The following is a 17,700-nucleotide window of genomic DNA, read 5'->3' on the forward strand; positions in this document are numbered from 1 at the left end:
TTAAGACTGTTAACCTCAGTCTGGAGGTCCTGAATGGTTATGGGATGAATAACTTGTTTTTCTAATTTTTTGAAAATAGGTTTGACATCATATTTGTTGCTAAGGACCAAATTTTTGGGTTTTTTCTCTTTTTGTAAAGATATTTTTAATTTCAAAAGAAAATTTTTCTTTTATTCTGGATCGCCAATAGCCTCTATAGCATCAAACAAGAGATCTTGATCTTTGGATAAGACACTAATCTACTTGACATCGGAATCTGAGGATGATTCAATATCATCTACTTGGATATTGTCTTGATCTTTGGATAAGACACTAATCTGCTTGACATCGGAATCTGAGGATAATTCAATATCATCTACTTGGATATTGTTGATATCATCCGAGGATTCTCGTCCAGAGTCATCATCAGAGCTTTCAATTAAAAGATTGTTAATCTGATCTTCAATCTGAGGATCAAGGTTCAGATTATTAATCTTTCTTTTTAACCTACAATATTTGCTAACATGTCATGGTTTTTTACATGTATAGCAAATAATGGGGTTTTTATGTGGGTATTTTTGAAAATTATTTTGAAAACTTTTCTCATTTTTGGGTTTTTGGAAACCTTTTCTGTTTTTTCTAAAATTCTTCTCAGGATTAGGTTTAAAAACTTTTCGATTGGATGGTCTTTTAGATTTCCTTGGATGACAAGCAGGAAGACCAAATTGTTCACAAAAAGTTTCCAAATCAATACGATTTTGGGTTTTCTCACGAGCAAGTTGCCTTTGTATTTTATCATCTAGACAAATCTTCAAAGCAACCTTTTGGATGAAAGAAATGAGTTGACCATAACTTAACTCATCATAGGGTATTATCCCGTCTGGGGTTAAGCTACGAATTTTGTCCCTCACTTTATCTCCCAGGGATTTGGGGAGTCCAGCAAGAAATTTTTCTTTCCAAAAAGGTTGTTGACTATCTTCTTTGGTATAGACTCTAGTAAGAAAGGTGTCCTTATACCATCGAAAGTCAGACAAAGTTTTGCACCGAAGATTGGAAAGCAGCTCAGCAGATCGGTCTTTCTAAAGAGATGGATCCCCTATGAAGTGGCTTGCTATGGTAAAGATTAAGGTGTTGACGGCATCAGGGATAGGTTCCCCGTTATCTCCAATGATGGGTTCGTTTTGGTCATTGAGTTTTATGGCTGAAAAGATAGACTATTTTTGGCCATCAGAAAGGTAGTTATCCCACCATCCTTTGAGTTGGCCGGAGAAACCCGAAACAATAACATTAGCTATTGCTTCCTCTGAGGTCTCATGGGCAGCTTGATAGGTTGTACCTACCATGGTCATATGTTGAAGCATGCTCATGATGTTGTATTCTATTTTACCGTCTATATTCCATTCATAGATGTTATTGGCGTTGAAGTTGACAAAACCTAGTTCTCTTTCTTCGAGAGCTAGATCTGGGGCGGAGACATGATTATAACCATATGCAGAGGGTTTGGTTAGACCCTTCCATTTTGTTAAAGAGTTGGTCATGATTGGGCTGACTTTAAGGGATGATTTGTCCGAATCGTCACTTTGACAAGAGGAAGAATCATTGGAATCATGACCAATGGCATTAATGGCCTTGGATGAGCGGGTCTGAATACGAGATGTAGATTCACTAGAGTTTGTAGGAGTCTCAGGGACGGTATTGAAACGATTTAAAAGTTGGTCAATCTTTTGCATGACTTCTAAATCGCTAGATTGTTATTTTAAAATAGAGGTTTTAAGACTCTGTTTTGCCCTGTTACTCATTTTGAAAGGTTTCAAAAGGGGTTTCTCAATACTTTTAGAAGTAGAGGCTTCAGAAATATTTTTCAAAGAAAAAGTAGATCCTGAGGATGAAAGGTTGTCACCCAAGCATTGTAAAAATCTATTGGTATAATTTGATTGCTCAATGATATTTTTAATATCTTTTGGGGCGACAGCTTCATCTATATTTTTTGATTTAAAAGGAGAGGCCATAATAGGGTTATGTCCTTCCGTATTTGAAATAACAAAAGCTCCTTTTGGGGGAAACACAGATCTGACTAAGTTCCCATCTTTGACTTTCCAAGTTGAAATAATATTTGCTGAAAGCGAAGTTTGTTTACTTTTGAAAGGGTAATCAATATCATTTTTGATGGAATAAGCATGAACCATTCAAAGAAAGGAATATGTATTTTAACCTCATTTAGAAAATTGTAGTATTTTTCTTTGAATGATGAGATTTGAGCAGCTGTATAAGTACGTAAATACCATTCTCTGGGGAGGTCATACTCCTCAAAGTAAAGATTTTTACGTAAAGCTTCTCTATTTATAACAAATTATGTGCTACTCATGGGTACCATCATTCATAGAAGAGTATATTGGATATTGATGAGAAGATTGTATTTCAACATCATCATCACCGGTTTGGTAAACTGCTTGAGAAATGTTTGAATTATTTTGTAATCCTGAAATATGAATTTCAGAATTTATGGGTCTCAAGATTTTTGAAAACTGGGATTGGAAAGTCACTGAAAAGAAACCTTGAGAGAAGTTAGAGAGAGAAGCCCTGAGAGTTTCCTTGTAAGCTCTCCAGCTCTTCTTTTGATTGAGCTCCTGCAAGGGCTGCAGCTATTTGAGCTTTCTGATTCAGAAACGAAGCCATTTCCGGATCTGAAATCTTCTGACTATGTGGATTGGTTTTGAACCATTCTATGACATTATCTGGATAGGCCATTGATGAATCAAATTGAGACCACCATTTTACGTAACCATGCCTTTGTAGGATTGGAAGTATGCGCCTAATAATAAGCGATTAAAATAAAAAAATCTTAAAAAAATAAAAAAATAAAATGTATAAATAAAGATAAAAAATAAAAAATAAATAAATTATGAAAATTGTACCTTAAGCACGAGAGAGAGAGAAAGAGAGGAAGAGAGGGAGGGAGGGAGAGAGAGAGAAAAGAGAGCGAATGAATAAAAAATATTTGATCTTGTATAAATAGATGGTATTGAGAAAAATAAACTAATTAAATTAATTCATATATTTTGTTATCATATTTATTATTTATTAAATAATTTGATATTTACTCCAATCAAATCAAATAATTAATATAATTAAGTGCATTCATTTTGGCGGGAAAATGGATTCATAAGAAATGGACACCTCACTTCCATTAGTTGGAGGAAAACTCAGTTTTAGCATATTAAGTAGATCATATTTACAGAAAAGAGATCCTAGGATTTGGAATCGAGAAGAGTACCAACGCTTGGAAAACGTTTCATTCTCCGTTTAACAATCTGCCGAATGATGTTTCAAAGAAGGAATTATTTCACTTATTCCATTGGACAGGATGAATCAATGACATCTATTTGGCTCGGAAGCTGAAAAATAGAATTGTGTACATGTTTGCGTTCATACGATATACGACAAAAGGGGGAGCGATGAAGGCCATAACTGAAATGCATCATACAAGAATCAGGGGAAAGATTATCTATGTAGGTGAGGCCAAGTACAGAAGGGCTATGGGAGGCAAGAACACCGGGGTACGTAAGGGAGACCTTGCAAGAACTGAGATGAGAGTAGACAACTTCAGAAGGGTGAAAGCTCTACAAGAATGGAAGAAACTAAGAAGGTAACACACGTAAAGGACACCCAAGGAAATGGTTGGACAAAGAAAGTTGAAGTGCCAGTAGCAAAAGAGAATTTTGATTGGCTGTTGAGGAGTTTAGTAGACGGAACGACAAGAGCCATTGACTTCAAATCACTACGGAGAGCCATTGTTAAGAACTTTCCTCAGGTTGTTGAGGTTAGGGAGCTTGGAGCTTACAAAGTCCTACTAGTGTTTGATTCTATGAAGAATGCGGAGGAAGCGTTTACCTTCAAAATGAATAGCTTCCTACAATTCTTTTACAGTGTCTAGAGATGGGAGGAATCCGAACGTAGTGAGACTAGAAGAGTTTGGTTAGAATGTCATGGAGTGCCTTTACATGTTTGGTCAGTGGAGATGTTTAATATGATCGGCGGCCTATGGGGAGAAGTAGTCAAGTATGACGATGTGATGAAGTCTGCTTTATCTTTCAGTGCTGGCCGAGTGTTAATCGATACATGTGTCTTTGACGTGATTAAGGAATGGATTCATATCACGATGGGCACCAGTGGATTCGATGTATTTGTGAAGGAAATAGGATGTGAAATATATAGAGATGAATGCTTTCTGGAAGATGCAAGTTTAAAATCGATATGTGAAAACGCTAGCTCACATGTCGGCGGAATGGGGTTGACGGCGGTGGTTTGGGATCCGGCGGCTAACCTAATCAGGACAGGAGCCAATGACGGTGGTGACAATAAGGGTACAATGGTCATAACAGACATTTTTTTGAATGAATGCAATCAAAATAATTTAATGGCATTGCAGAGGCAGCTGTTAACGGATCCATCCAAAATTAATGAAATTAATGAGAAGGCTTATTTTGGGGGATTTGATGATTGTTTAGAATGTAAATCTGAGAGGACTGTTATAGAGGTGTGCTTTGACAAAGGAAGTGGGGCCAAACAATTAGAGATACGAGTTCATGATGGGGATGAGACGAAAATGAATGTATAAAAGAGGGAGGCCCATAAAATGTGCAACAAAGCTAGCCATCTATTGGGCCATCTAACTAACGGGCCTGTGGAAGAATGTGGGCTTGAGGGACTGCTGGGTGAGATCCACACGCATGAACAGCGCGCTCTACAGGGTCACGTGCGGTACAGCGGATCAAGTGAGGGCCCTTGTTGCAGCGGATCAGCTCGACCTGGGCCGGGTCAGGTGCGTTCCAGCGGATCTGGGTCTGGGAAGCAGCATGTCCACTCCATCAAGGTAGCACTCTGCGAGCAAAGCAGCGCGACTACTCCTTCAGCAAACATATTAGAGAACCTGGATACGCTTGGTGCAGGTGACTCGCATCCATATACGTTGAGGAGAGCTGCGGAGCGTCGGGCAGGCAGGGAGGTGGAGAAACGAAGCAATGCTTTGGTACTGTGCAACGGTGAAGTAGCGAGCACGGTGGTACGGAATACGACAGGAGGTGTTGATGATGAACTGGAAATGGAGGGATTTATTGGTGAAGCTAGCGGCCGGGCTAAACATGAAGATTAACACATGCTGTGTCAGAAAAAGGGGAGAGCTTTGGCAGATATAGAAGGTGAAGAAGAAGGTGCGGGTCAGGACAATGAGATTTAACGGGTTACAAAGGGTACTGGATCCGAGACAGAAATTGAAAACGCAAAACCAGATGCTGATCTGAGGGTTACGCAGGAAGGGCAGTTAATAGAGAATAAGGAAACGTGGAAGTTAGCAGTGGAGTCAGGTGCGGTTTTTTATGACAATGAAGAAGATATTATAGCAATTATGCAAAGTCAAAATGAAGCTATCGCAACAAAAAGAAAGTTGGCAAAGCATAAGGAGAAAGCTAGGAGGAGCAGGCCCAAACAACATAACAAGGTGTGTAGAAATTTTTTAAAATGATTTATAGTTGCTGGAATATTAAAGGCCTAGGAGAGTATGGAAAGTTGAGTATGGTGAAAGAGTTGAAGAAGAAGTACAGATTGAATATGCTAGGTTTGATTGAAACTAAGAGGGAGGTGGTTACTAAGTTTGATGTAGCACGCTTGTGGGGTTGTGATACGGTAGGTTAGAAATTTGTGGAATCAGTTGGTGCCTCTGGCGGTTTATTTTTAATGTGGGATAATTTATTGTTTAAACAATCGAAATGCTATAAAGGGGATAGTTGGCTGTGTGTTGAAGGCTTGCTGACAAAAAATAATTTTAAATGTGCTTTCTGCTTGGTGTATGGTGCACATGTTCGGAGTGAGAAGCTGGTGATATGGGAGGAATTAAGCTACATTGTGGGTTTATGTCAGGTTCCATTTTGTTTCATGGAAGACTTTAACGAGATAATAAGGTTGGAAGAAAGGAAAGGAGCTGTTAGTTTACCGGCATCTGCGGAGGATTTTAAGGAATGGGTGCAAGATTTACAGCTAGTTGATTTACCGTTAACTGATCGGAAATTCACATGGTTTCGAGGTCGTTCTTGTAGCCGCATCAACAGGATCTTGGTCAGTTTGGAGTGGCTTGAGGAATTCCCAGATACTCGTTTGAAAGGAGGACCAAGAGGCCTATCTGATCATTGCCCATTGATATTAGAAGATTCTAGACTTTGTACGAGTCCGAGACCTTTTCGTACTTTGGATTCCTGGTTTACACATAAAGGGTTTCTGAAGTTGGTGAAGGATGAGTGGAGGAACTTGGGAGATGATATGTTCACAAACAAGCTGAAGGCTTTGACAGTACCGCTAAGGAGATGACATAAGGATAATTTTGGGGACATGGACAGCAGAATTAAGAAATTTAAGGAAGAGATTAAGAAGATTGATGATATGGTTAGTGCTGGTAGTTATGACGGAACAATGGAAGCTAGACGGAAGGCTCTGGTGACTTGTTGTGCGAAGTGGTATGTCAGAAAAGAGATTCATTGGAAGCAGATGTCCCGATCCCAACATGCTAGAGATATGGATAAAAACACTAGGTACTTCCATAACCTAGCGTCGGCGAGAAGGAGGAACAACAAAATTGATTCTCTAGTGATTAATGGAAGATTGGTACGGAATCAGGCCCGAATAAAGACTGCGATTACGGGTTTTTATAAAGAAATGTATAGGCAGGAGTATGCTTCTTTGATTGGGATCCGTGATGGGCTGGTTAAGCAGATTGATGACGAAGAGGCAGCAGTGCTAGAGGAAATGCCATCAACTGAGGAAGTACGAGAGGCAGTTTGGGATTGTGAGTCCAGTAAAGTTCCAGGTAGTGATGGTTATAATATGAACTTCATAAAGAAATGTTGGGGTGAGCTTGGTCAGGAGTTTACTGCAGCTGTGTTGGGTTTTTTTCCGAATGCGAAGCTACCAATAGATACTAATGTTACTTGGGTGGCACTAGCTCCAAAATTTGAGGGGGCCAAGGAAATCAAAGACCTAAGACCGATTAGTATGGTTGGCTATGTGTATAAGGTGATATCCAAAGTGCTGGTAAGAAGAATGCGGTTAGTGATGCCACACCTAGTAGGGGAGACTCAGACTGCGTTTGTAAAGGGCCGCAAAATACATGATGGTGCTCTCATTGCTTGTGAGACAGTCCAATAGTTGAAGCTGCGAAAGAAGCAGGCGGCAATTGTTAAACTAGATTTTCAGAAAGCCTATGACAAAGTGAGATGGAGCTTTGTGGATATAGTGCTACAGAAGATGGGCTTTGGTGTTAGATGGAGGACTTGGGTGAAGGAATGTATGACTATAGCGTCTATGTCGGTGTTGATCATGGGTCACTATCCAAGCCGTTCAAGATGGAGAGAGGGCTCAGACAAGGAGACCCTCTCTCCCCTTTCCCGTTTGTTCTTGTTGTTGACGTTCTGCACAGGATGGTGGGGGAGGCGGTAAGGAATGGACAAATTTCTCCACTGCTGGTGGGAAGGGACAATATAGAATTGTCGCATCTCCAATTTATGGATGACACAATCTTATTCTGTCCGTAGAAAACAGAGACGCTAGTGAATTATAAGAGGCTCCTACGTTGTTTTGAGCTAATGTCTGGTCTGAGTATCAATTTTGATAACTCGAGCCTGATTCCAGTCAATTTTGTTGGGATGTGCCGAGGCGGTATTACCTGTCAGATACTTAGGAATTTCTCTTGGCGCTAATCCTCGACTGATGAAGACCTGGAAACCAATCATAGACAAGGTGGAAGACAAGCTGAGCTTATGAAAAGCTAGATCTCTCAACAAAGCGGGTAAGTTGGTCCTAATAAAATCCATTCTCAATAACCTGTCGGTCTACTACTTGAGCTTGTATAAGATGCCAAGAGAGGTTGCAGAAAAGATAATTGGACTACAGAGAAGGTTCTTGTGGAGTAAAGAAGATGAGAATAATGGTATACCACTGGTAAAATGGGAGGTAGTTCAAGCTCCGAAAAAGCTAGGTGGCTTGGGGGTGTGTGATGCTTTAATTAGAAATGCGTCGCTTCTGTTCAAGTGGTGGTGGCGTTTCTCAAAGGAGGACTGCCCGCGGTGGAAGAAGGTTGTATGCTCTTGTAATCAGTTGGACCCAACTGTAATGTTGTCAAACCAACCTTTGCCATCAAGAGGGGGCCCTTGGAAAGACATTTGCCAGCTTAATATTAAGGAGCAACAGGTAAGAGATATGATGATCAGTGGTTTGTCTATGGAGGTGGAAAACGGCAAGAGCACTCGTTTTTGGGAGGATGCTTGATTACAAGGTGGCTCATTGAAAGATAGTTTTTTGAAACTCTTCTCTGTTTCAAATTAACAAGGATTCGTAAGAGGGGACTGTGGGTTTTAGGATGGGCTAGAGTGGGTATGAAACTTCCAGTGGAGGAGAGAACTACTCCAATGGGAGTTAGAGTTGCTCAATCAACTTCACGACCGGTTACGGGTTGTAAGATTATCGAGTGATAGAGAGGACTCAGTTGTATGGAAATTTGATAAAAAAAAAAAAGTATTTTTTCTACTGATTCTTTTGTGCAGGTGTTGCAGAAATAGACTCTCTCAGAGGATATCACAAATTACAGTTTTACTAGTTCGATTTGGAGAGGCTTGGTTCCTCCAACAGTTGAAAACTATTTGCATGGTTTGTTTTAATAGGCAGGGTCAACACGAAGGAGAGGCTCAGTAGACTTGGCATTATTAATCATAATGACAATATATGTGTATTGTGTAAAAATGCTATAGAATTTGTACATCATTTATTTTTTGCCTGTGAGTTTACGTGGCAGGTGTGGTGTGTTTGGTTGACGTATGCTGATAGAGCATGGGCCATTCCGGGGACAGTTAAAGAGTTCTTTGAGAGTTTGACTGGAGTACCAAGCGAAAAGTCGGAGCAAAAGAAATGGCTGATAGGCTTCTTTGCGGTTATTTGAAATATTTGGTTAGAACGGAATAACATAGTATTTCAAAGCTCAGAGACAAGTGTTGAAGGTGTAAAGATTATGTCATTTTTGAGTTATAAGGAATGGTGTGGAGTTGATCCGTTTGGTTGTTGATAGCAATGCCGGGGAGATGACAACGGATTATACTTTTATTTGTGTTTATGTCTTCTTTTATTGTGCTTAGATCCTTGCTGCTCCACTTTATTGTGTTGAGCTCCCTTTGTTAAAAAAAATATATCATATTTACAATGGGATTTGGATCTTCTAAATTTTGAATTTCACTTTAGAGAGTAAAGTGTGATCTCTCACTATTTATTTCATAGGTGGGACCAAGAATAAATATGAGAGAAAAATCATTCAAGGGTAGAAAATCACACTTTATCTTCTAAAGTACAAATTCAAAATTTAGAGGATCTAAATCCAACTGCATTATTTATATATAGATTTTTTGACCACCTCTATATAGTTTTTAACAAAAACAATTCATGTAAACATCTCATTTCTTAAACAAGAAATTCAATCAATTCTCATTATTCTGGAATTGTTGAGGGTTAACATCACTCATCGTGGGTGATAATTAATCATTTTAAAAGCTTGGAAAATTCTTCTTCTCCCTCATGGTACTTCAATTTCTAATTGCACTTTTCGAAAATTGCCAATATATGTGTCGTTTCAATTTCAATCATGTAACCGTGCAAATTGCATGAGAAAATGAAAGAATCATCAATCAATAAGAAGAGAAAATCATTATAGCCAATATAATTTGATGTAAGAATTACGTATGATTATTCCTACTTGATTATTATGGAATCTGATCTTTGCTTTGTGGTTTCTAAGCTATATATGGAACCCTCAAGAAAATTAGTTAAATGTCCTAGCCAATATGGAATCTCTACGCAAGCCACTAATTTATGAATTACATTCAGTTAGAGATTATATATATATCGAAAAATTTCAGATTTCAATTAAAATTTAATTTTCACAAGACAAATATCCAATCGTGTATTAACATATGAGTAAAAATAAAACCAACTTAAATTGGTCGAATAATCAGTTTATTCGTCTGCTTAAATAAATATTAGATGTTCAAATTCTGCCTTATATATACAACAATTTATTGGCCAACGACAGACTCCTCAATGGATTCAGATCTACGACGAATTAATTTTTGACCTGTCGAGATGAGGAATACCGTTGACAAAAAAAAATATCAATAAAAATAACTAATTTTTTTAATTTATTACTTAAAAGAATATTTAAAAACATAAATTTGATTCAATCATCAAATAAACTCTTTATACTATCAACCTATTAAAATTAAACTTTTCTGATTCTCATATAAAATAAATTTTGGACAGAATCAATGCCCCTAGGTCCTAGAGATTATTATTAGAATCGCAAAATGGATATTCATTCATTTGATCATCCCTATAATTCACTTCATTTCTATTTTCATTCCTTCAAGAAAGTATTTTTTGTTTTTAATTAATATATATACAAAAATAATCAGGCTAACTTAAAAAAAAAAGCATTACGACACTTTTATACATTGAAAATCCTCCTTAATCAATAAACATTCTTGATTATATCAGTATTTTTTTCGATTATTGAGTTAGACCCAAAAAAAATGAAACGTACAAAAACTAATCTTTAATTAATTAAAATCCTTTTCAGTATTGCCGTCAACGATAAATAATCAATTAAAATCAATCAAGTCAAAATCAAACACAAAAAATCCTTATCAACAATAAAGTAAGGCCTAGAAGATTATAAAAATACTCAAAAAGAGTACAACTAAATGTTCACTCTTGAGACATCAACATAGTTAGACTTTCACTTTCCAAAAGGTTCATAGACTTTCAATAATAAGTAGCAAACCAAATATTCATACCTCACCTTTCTGCAGAAATTAACACTCATAATAATTGAGGCTTTTTACATCAAGTGCATTATCTCCTCTTTAACACCTTCTAATGACAATTTCTTTTTGAAAAATTCTCCACATACAAGTGTTTTCACATACAAGTCATACAAGTCATTTATTTCTTTTTTTTTTCTTTTTCCATGCCTCCTCTTTTTCTTCTCCTTCTTCTTCTTTTTCCGTGCTTCTTCTTCTTCTTTGTTTTTGAAGTGTTTCATCTTCATCGTCGTGTTTCTCTTCGTTCTTCTTAACTGCACGTTTTTATCTTCTTCCTCCTCATCTTCTGCACCTTCTTCTTCTTCTTCTTGTTGCACATTCTTCTTCCTCTTCCTCTTCTTTTTCTTCTTTTCTTTCGTTTCTTGCATTCTCTTTCTCCTTCTTCATTTACGTGCTTTTCTCTCTGTTTTCTTTCTTTGTTATTCTCGATTTTGAAGAAGAAGAAGCAGCAGAAAATGAGGAGAAAGAGAAAGAGTTCTGAATTATGCATAAGGTGTACTTCAACGAATTTTGGGTGTATTTCTTAAATCTTTTGGGTGTATTTCTGTAACCGTTTGGGTGTATTTCTGTAATCATTTGGGTGTATTTCTGAAATTCCATTATCTTCAAAACGATTTCAAAACTTGATTTCAGAAACCATGAAAATCTAAAAAAAAACGAAGCAAGAATACCAGTGATAAACGCAGATAAAACAACGAATGAAAAGACAAAGAGAGAACGCACGAAGGAGATCAAATTTGGCAAGAAACTCGTTTTTATGGAGGAAGAAGAAGAAGAGTAGAAGAAAAATGAGAAGAAGAAGAAGAATGAAGAGTAGGAGGAGGAGAAGGAGGAGCACGCCATGGAAATCGTATATGGGTTAGCGTGCTTTTTGTTAAGTCTCAACTTGTATAATGACTTGTAAACCAAATGACTTGTACGTGTAGCACTCCTTTTTTTTTTTTTACTAACACCAAACAACACCCAGACCCGTCCTCATGTATATAAGCCACTATTCTATACACTTCTGCCGAATAGTGTACCTAATTGCAGACTCATGATTTCAAGTTGAGAGTAGTTAAACATCTCATTTTATATAACAGAAAATAACAATCCTAGTTTATATTCCTTCAATTTCATCCATGTATACTACCTTTTTTGATAAAATTAAACAAGATAAATCTATGAAAATTATCTTATTATAAAAAAATTATTTCACATCGTGAGAAATAAAAAAATAGAATAACCTTTTATATATATGCAATCCTAAAAATAACATTTAAGACAACCCTAACAAATGACATTCAATAAACAATTTTAATTAAAAAAAATTCATTGAGACGGCAGTTAATCACTTCAATATAAATATCTTGAAATTTGAACATGTCGACAAAATGTATCACAATACATATTGCAAGAAAAAAAAAACATACATCAGAATTTGGCACATTTTGTACCAAGATCGCTAGTAATATTACAATAGTATTTGATAGGATTAATTTTATCTTATTTTGGTAATTTTTATTTCACATAAAAATTGAAAATCATAAAAATAAATGTAACACTTGTTTTGAAGCTGGATATTTCACATTAATTAATGAAAATTTGAAATAAAGGTAGAATAGGAATAGGCACCTTAATTAAATTAAACTGAATTGGACAACCTTAGTTGTTGCAATAAGAAGCATACTATTTACGTGTAATTGCCACAGCACAGAGATGATATAGTATATACTACTAATTCATATATACATGCATTTATTTATTTACAATGTGTATTAACACTTCCAATATAACAATACTTCATTTTCAGCACACGCCTTAACGAACAAATGAGAAAGCAAACACCCCAAGAATCTTGCATCACTTCAAAACAAACTTCCAATCTTGGAATCAGTCTTCGTGTTGCAGAGATAAATGTTGGAAAATGCCATGTGGCATGAGATTTGAGCAGAAAGGTGCCATCATTTCTTAACCTGAAAATTTCCATGCTAAGCTAGCTTGTATATATACTTAAGAATTCTAGTTGCTAAAATAAATCCATGCATGAAATCAGGCAAAAAGATGATTGATATAGAATGGAAAATTCTTAAACAGGAACATCAAATTTATTTTCAAATGCAGACATAACTGCTTTGTCTTATGTTGATGTTTTTAATTTAGTTATGAAGATTGAGAGCGTTAGTAGTCCAATAGATATAAATTTTCATTGGATAACTTTGATTTTTCCCAAGGTTATGTTTATAAAATACATTTTATAAAATACAAAGATACCGAGTGTCACATAATTTCATATCAAGGAATGTTAGAAGAGTTGGAAACTGATATAACTAAATCAAACAAAGGTAGAATGATTGCTCTAGAGAACAATCCCAAATTTACAAGATTTAATGATATGTTTCCCAATGTTAAAGTTCTTTATAACAATTTCATAGCATGCTTTTCTATAGTGCAATCTCTTAGCTTAGCTACTTATTAAGACTGAACAACAACACCAGGGATCTTAATTAGGATTCAATCATTAAATAATATCTTTCGAAATAAGTTAATATCTAATGATTTTACAAACTTACATTGTTCTTCTCTGTGTCTGCAGGTATGCTATGATCTTGGGCACCAGATTCTTGTTCAAGTTCCCTGTAATAACACATACTCTAATTAGAGGTATAGACAATAGTAATATAGTCCTCCTAAGATTTGGCCATCAATTTAGTTCATCAATGTTTACAATAAACATCTAGTTCTCTTTCTCCAACTTATAACCGAACATGATTTTGATCGTAAATTGATGGTTATTTTATCAAAGAAGGACTAACTCAATCCGAAAGTGTAGAACTAATTTGACATCTCATATCTTTCGAGGATCAATTTGAGCTTTCTTTTTCCTTTTTCATTTCAAGACTTCTTTAAAAAACTCTTCTACATTGGTATGAAATCCAATCGAATGCAACCATATAGACAAAAACATCTGACTTCTGCTACCTCAAAAGAAACCATTTTTGTTTAGGTGGCACCACTTGATTGGATGTTAGTGTGATAACCAAAGTATTTAGAAATTAAGCATCTTTTGTTGACACTGTATAAATGGACTGTATACTATTGAGTACCTTTCATTTATGGTCATTTGTGGATGAGACAAAGATGTGCTCGATTCAGGAACATCAAACTCAAAAAACCTCTGACCCTTTTGGTTCAAGTTCAATCGTTCCCTGTTATAAATAGTTAGCATCAAGTTCTCTATTGTTCATGATGTCACTTCACTAAAGATAACTCTTAAGAAAAATTTGCTTTAACAGCACAAAGTCACAAACTCACATCCGAAGTATCTTTGATCCACCTGATAGCTTTATCCGAAAGAACGCTGATATACTTCTCCATTGCAGCATCCGGAGTCATGTTTCCCAGCTTTTGCCAAGCATTCCTTGCACAATGTAATCACTACTTTCGATTACTCATACAAAGCAGCTCTCAACCCTGTTATTATAACTAGCAATCAAGCTACGCCGTGTAACTTGTACAGCACGGCCTTTTACGTGTTCAGTTTATGTTCATTCGCCCGGCTTGAGTGCTCTAAACATGGATTTGGCTCCGCTAAATTCATGGTGTGCTCTAGAGATAAATTATACTATTTGAATCATGGATGAGAAAATCAAGAGTTTTCTGATTTAATAAGATAAAAAAAAAAAACTACATTTATAACTACTCATATAATCTAAAACTGGGGTTCAGGAGCTGCACTTTATTCTCGAACGAGCCAAATCCTGTGAAACAACTTTATTTCCTCTTGTATAATCTAGGAGTCACTTTTAGATATTCCCTTATAAATTGCCCAATTTTGGTTCACTCCCCCAGTTGATTACTTTCTTACAACAGCACTACTTAACCCTTAAAAGGCTAAAGGAGATTGTACCTAAAGAAATTTTAAGGGGGACATTCTACTAAGTTAAGCAGCTATGATTAAGCCAATAACATTTTCTAACCTCACCCACGGATTCCAACCTATAACCTTATTATGTCACTTCTTGAATCAAGTGCTAATGCGCTTATTCAAAAAAGAGTTTTCTGATTTAATAAGATAAAAAAAAAAAAATACATTTATAACTACTCATATAATCTAAAACTGGGGTTCAGGAGCTGCACTTTATTCTCGAACGAGCCAAATCCTGTGAAACAACTTTATTTTCTCTTGTATAATCTAGGAGTCACTTTTAGATATTCCCTTATAAATTGCCCAATTTTGGTTCACTCCCCCAGTTGATTACTTTCTTACAACAGCACTACTTAACCCTTAAAAGGCTAAAGGAGATTGTACCTAAAGAAATTTTAAGGGGGACATTCTACTAAGTTAAGCAGCTATGATTAAGCCAATAACATTTTCTAACCTCACCCACGGATTCCAACCTATAACCTTATTATGTCACTTCTTGAATCAAGTGCTAATGCGCTTATTCAAAAATAATAGTGGATGAAGGTGTCATGTAAACTTCTAAAAATTGCTTAGATCCCCATCTAAATAAAGCCAACACATTTATGAAATGATCCATTTTAGAGAAGGACAGTATACACTTTGCAAATGCAATTCTAATTAAAAGCAAAACAAAATCATCCCACATGGAGTAACCAAAAAAAGCAAGGCAATGCAAGTTAGGCAAATCTAACTAACAAACCAACCAAACACTCGTACATTCCAAACAAGCGCAATAGTTGGGGAGAAAGTATTTTATTAAATTAAAATTGATACCACTTTGCACGTGCATTGAGCTTGAGAGGCATTGGTTGAGGTTCATGACAAGGACCCTCTGTTGCAACTTTGTGAAGACCATACAACTCCATTAGCACATCCCTTCCTAAACCATTACCACCTCCACCAACCACGAATTCGGAAGCCGATATGAACTCCTTCTCCAATTCACTCCTTTCAATCCCTTCCCAACCATCATCATCATCGAACGGTTCGACCGTGATTCCCTCTGTTTTCCTCTGTTCTTCACAATCTTTGTGAAGAGTACCAATAATATAGGGCCTAAAACTGATGCAATCAAGGAGTAGTTAGGGCCTCACCTTTCTTGAACTTAGTTCTTGTAATATAACCCTCTGATGTATCTATATATATAACACTCTTGGTTACTAAAAGTGATAACAAGAATCAATTACATTTTCTCTCTACTCTTTGATTCTCTATTCTCTAATTCTCTAGTCACACATCACTGCTGCATAATCTCACAATCTTCGGAACAATCTTTCTGTTCTTCACAACACTCTGTTTCTCTCTGTTCTTCACAAACTTGCAAGCATTCTTCTTCTCTCTGCTCCTCACAATCCTCTGTTTCTATTTGCTCTTCAGAATCTTTCACAGGTTCTGTTTCTTTCTGTTCTTCAAAATCCTCCACTGGTTCTGTTTTCCTCTGTTCCATAGAATCCTCAACTGCTTCACGAGGATCAAATTCTTCACTGTCTCCATTGGTCTCAATGACCTCTCCTTCTTCTACTTCTGCCGCCTCCGCCAACGCCACGTGTTCCTCGCTCAACTCAGCAATGGTTTATAAGGCTTCAACGTCAAAATCAACAACTCTGGACTCACTTTCAATCTTAGACTCTTCTTCCCTGTTCCGAGCTGTTTCGACATTCGTCGAAATCTGAATTGGACTCAGAAACTCCACCTTTCTCTCACTATGAGGCTTGCGAACCGTTAACCGTTCCTGCTGCAGAGTCACAAGGGTTTCTTGTTGTTGTTGATGATGTGAATTGCGAGTGTTAGGATCAGAAGCCATGGCCATGGAAACAAGCTTGGCAACAAGAAGAGAGAGAAGCAGCGCTAAGGAATCAGTTACAAAAAGATCGCTTGCAGTTACAAGCTCCATAACTAACTAACTAACAAACGAACAAGTTTACGCTGAATTTTGATCGATGATAATGGAGAAGTAAGAGGTTAAGAATAGGGATTAGAATAAGAAAGTGTGATTAGAGAGAGAATGTTTGGAAGAAGAAGAAGAAGAAGAAAGGAAGAAAAGCGGTGAAGGAAGAGAGGAAAAGGATAATTTGATGAGCAGAGAAAAGCACATTCTGCGGTTTTTTTCAACTTTATGCTTTGCCTTTGTCTTCCCCCTTCTAATAATCATACATTTTTATTTATTTATTTATTTATTTTCACTTTGATGTTGTTTTCATTAATGATATTGTTTTTACTATAACTAGTGTATTAATATATTCTGGTACAATGTGTGGCGATAACGAATTCGAAATTAGTTAAAATAAGTAGCATAATACTACACACTTAAATTTTTTTAATGATTCAAGTCCAACTAAATTAAATAATAAGACTTAAAATAATATTAATTATAACTAATTTTTATTATGTTAAACTAATTTGAGATGTTGTGAAGTGCAAAAATAATTTTTTGTATTAAATTTGATGTTATTTAAAGAAATAATGATAAAAGATTTATATAAGTAGTTCAAATAGTATGAAATTTAAATATTTGTAACGTAAAATTTATTATGATTAATAGATTATTAAGACATTTGTAATATGGATGTTTATCACATTTAATAAATTATTTATAAAAATTAATAAATTAATTATTAGAATTATAAATTTATTGTATTGTTTATAATAGTAAGATATAATAAATATAGAAATATGGATTTAATGTCTTTGTAAGTTACAAATTTGGTTAGACACTATTAATTTCTAATTATTGGCATTGGTAATTATTATATTATTTTTTGTATATTTTATTTTTTTCATTGATTTGGAAATAATAGATGATTTGGCAAAAATTGAATGGTTGATTTTAAAATTTTGTCAAGTAAGTGACATGACGTTAATAGAAGA

General features: G+C 35.9%; 1 protein-coding gene across 3 annotated transcripts; it reads right to left on the reverse strand.

The window, feature by feature from the left end:
- LOC107622351 (acyl-CoA-binding domain-containing protein 3-like) lies at positions 12,692-16,949 on the reverse strand. 3 transcript variants are annotated; one of them, XM_016324220.2, is made up of 6 exons: positions 16,093-16,949; positions 15,607-15,859; positions 14,181-14,286; positions 13,973-14,074; positions 13,439-13,502; positions 12,692-12,841 (listed from the first exon to the last, which is right to left on the reverse strand). In XM_016324220.2, exons 1-4 carry the CDS (start codon positions 16,277-16,279, stop codon positions 14,033-14,035), a joined length of 588 nt encoding a protein of 195 aa, XP_016179706.1. In that variant the 5' UTR covers positions 16,280-16,949; the 3' UTR covers positions 12,692-12,841; positions 13,439-13,502; positions 13,973-14,032. The 3 variants fall into 3 exon arrangements, with proteins under 3 accessions (XP_016179706.1, XP_016179707.1, XP_020970589.1); XM_016324221.2 differs by lacking the exon at positions 16,093-16,949 and having other exon boundaries at positions 14,181-14,303; XM_021114930.1 differs by lacking the exon at positions 16,093-16,949 and having other exon boundaries at positions 14,181-14,339.

The sequence above is a fragment of the Arachis ipaensis genome, chromosome B10 (genome assembly GCF_000816755.2).
Source record: "Arachis ipaensis cultivar K30076 chromosome B10, Araip1.1, whole genome shotgun sequence".
NCBI classification, from domain to species: domain Eukaryota; kingdom Viridiplantae; phylum Streptophyta; class Magnoliopsida; order Fabales; family Fabaceae; genus Arachis; species Arachis ipaensis.

Bases quoted from the DNA above. Each gene is read 5' to 3' on its own strand.
- LOC107622351 (XM_016324220.2), bottom strand. From the start codon at position 16,279: ATGGAACAGAGGAAAACAGAACCAGTGGAGGATTTTGAAGAACAGAAA. The intron at 15,860-16,092 runs ATTGTGAGATTA...CTCTTCACAAAG, and splicing joins ACAGAAAGATTGTTCCGAAG to ATTGTGAAGAACAGAGGAAA. The intron at 14,287-15,606 runs GTATCAATTTTA...ACATTGTGCAAG, and splicing joins CTCAATGCACGTGCAAAGTG to GAATGCTTGGCAAAAGCTGG.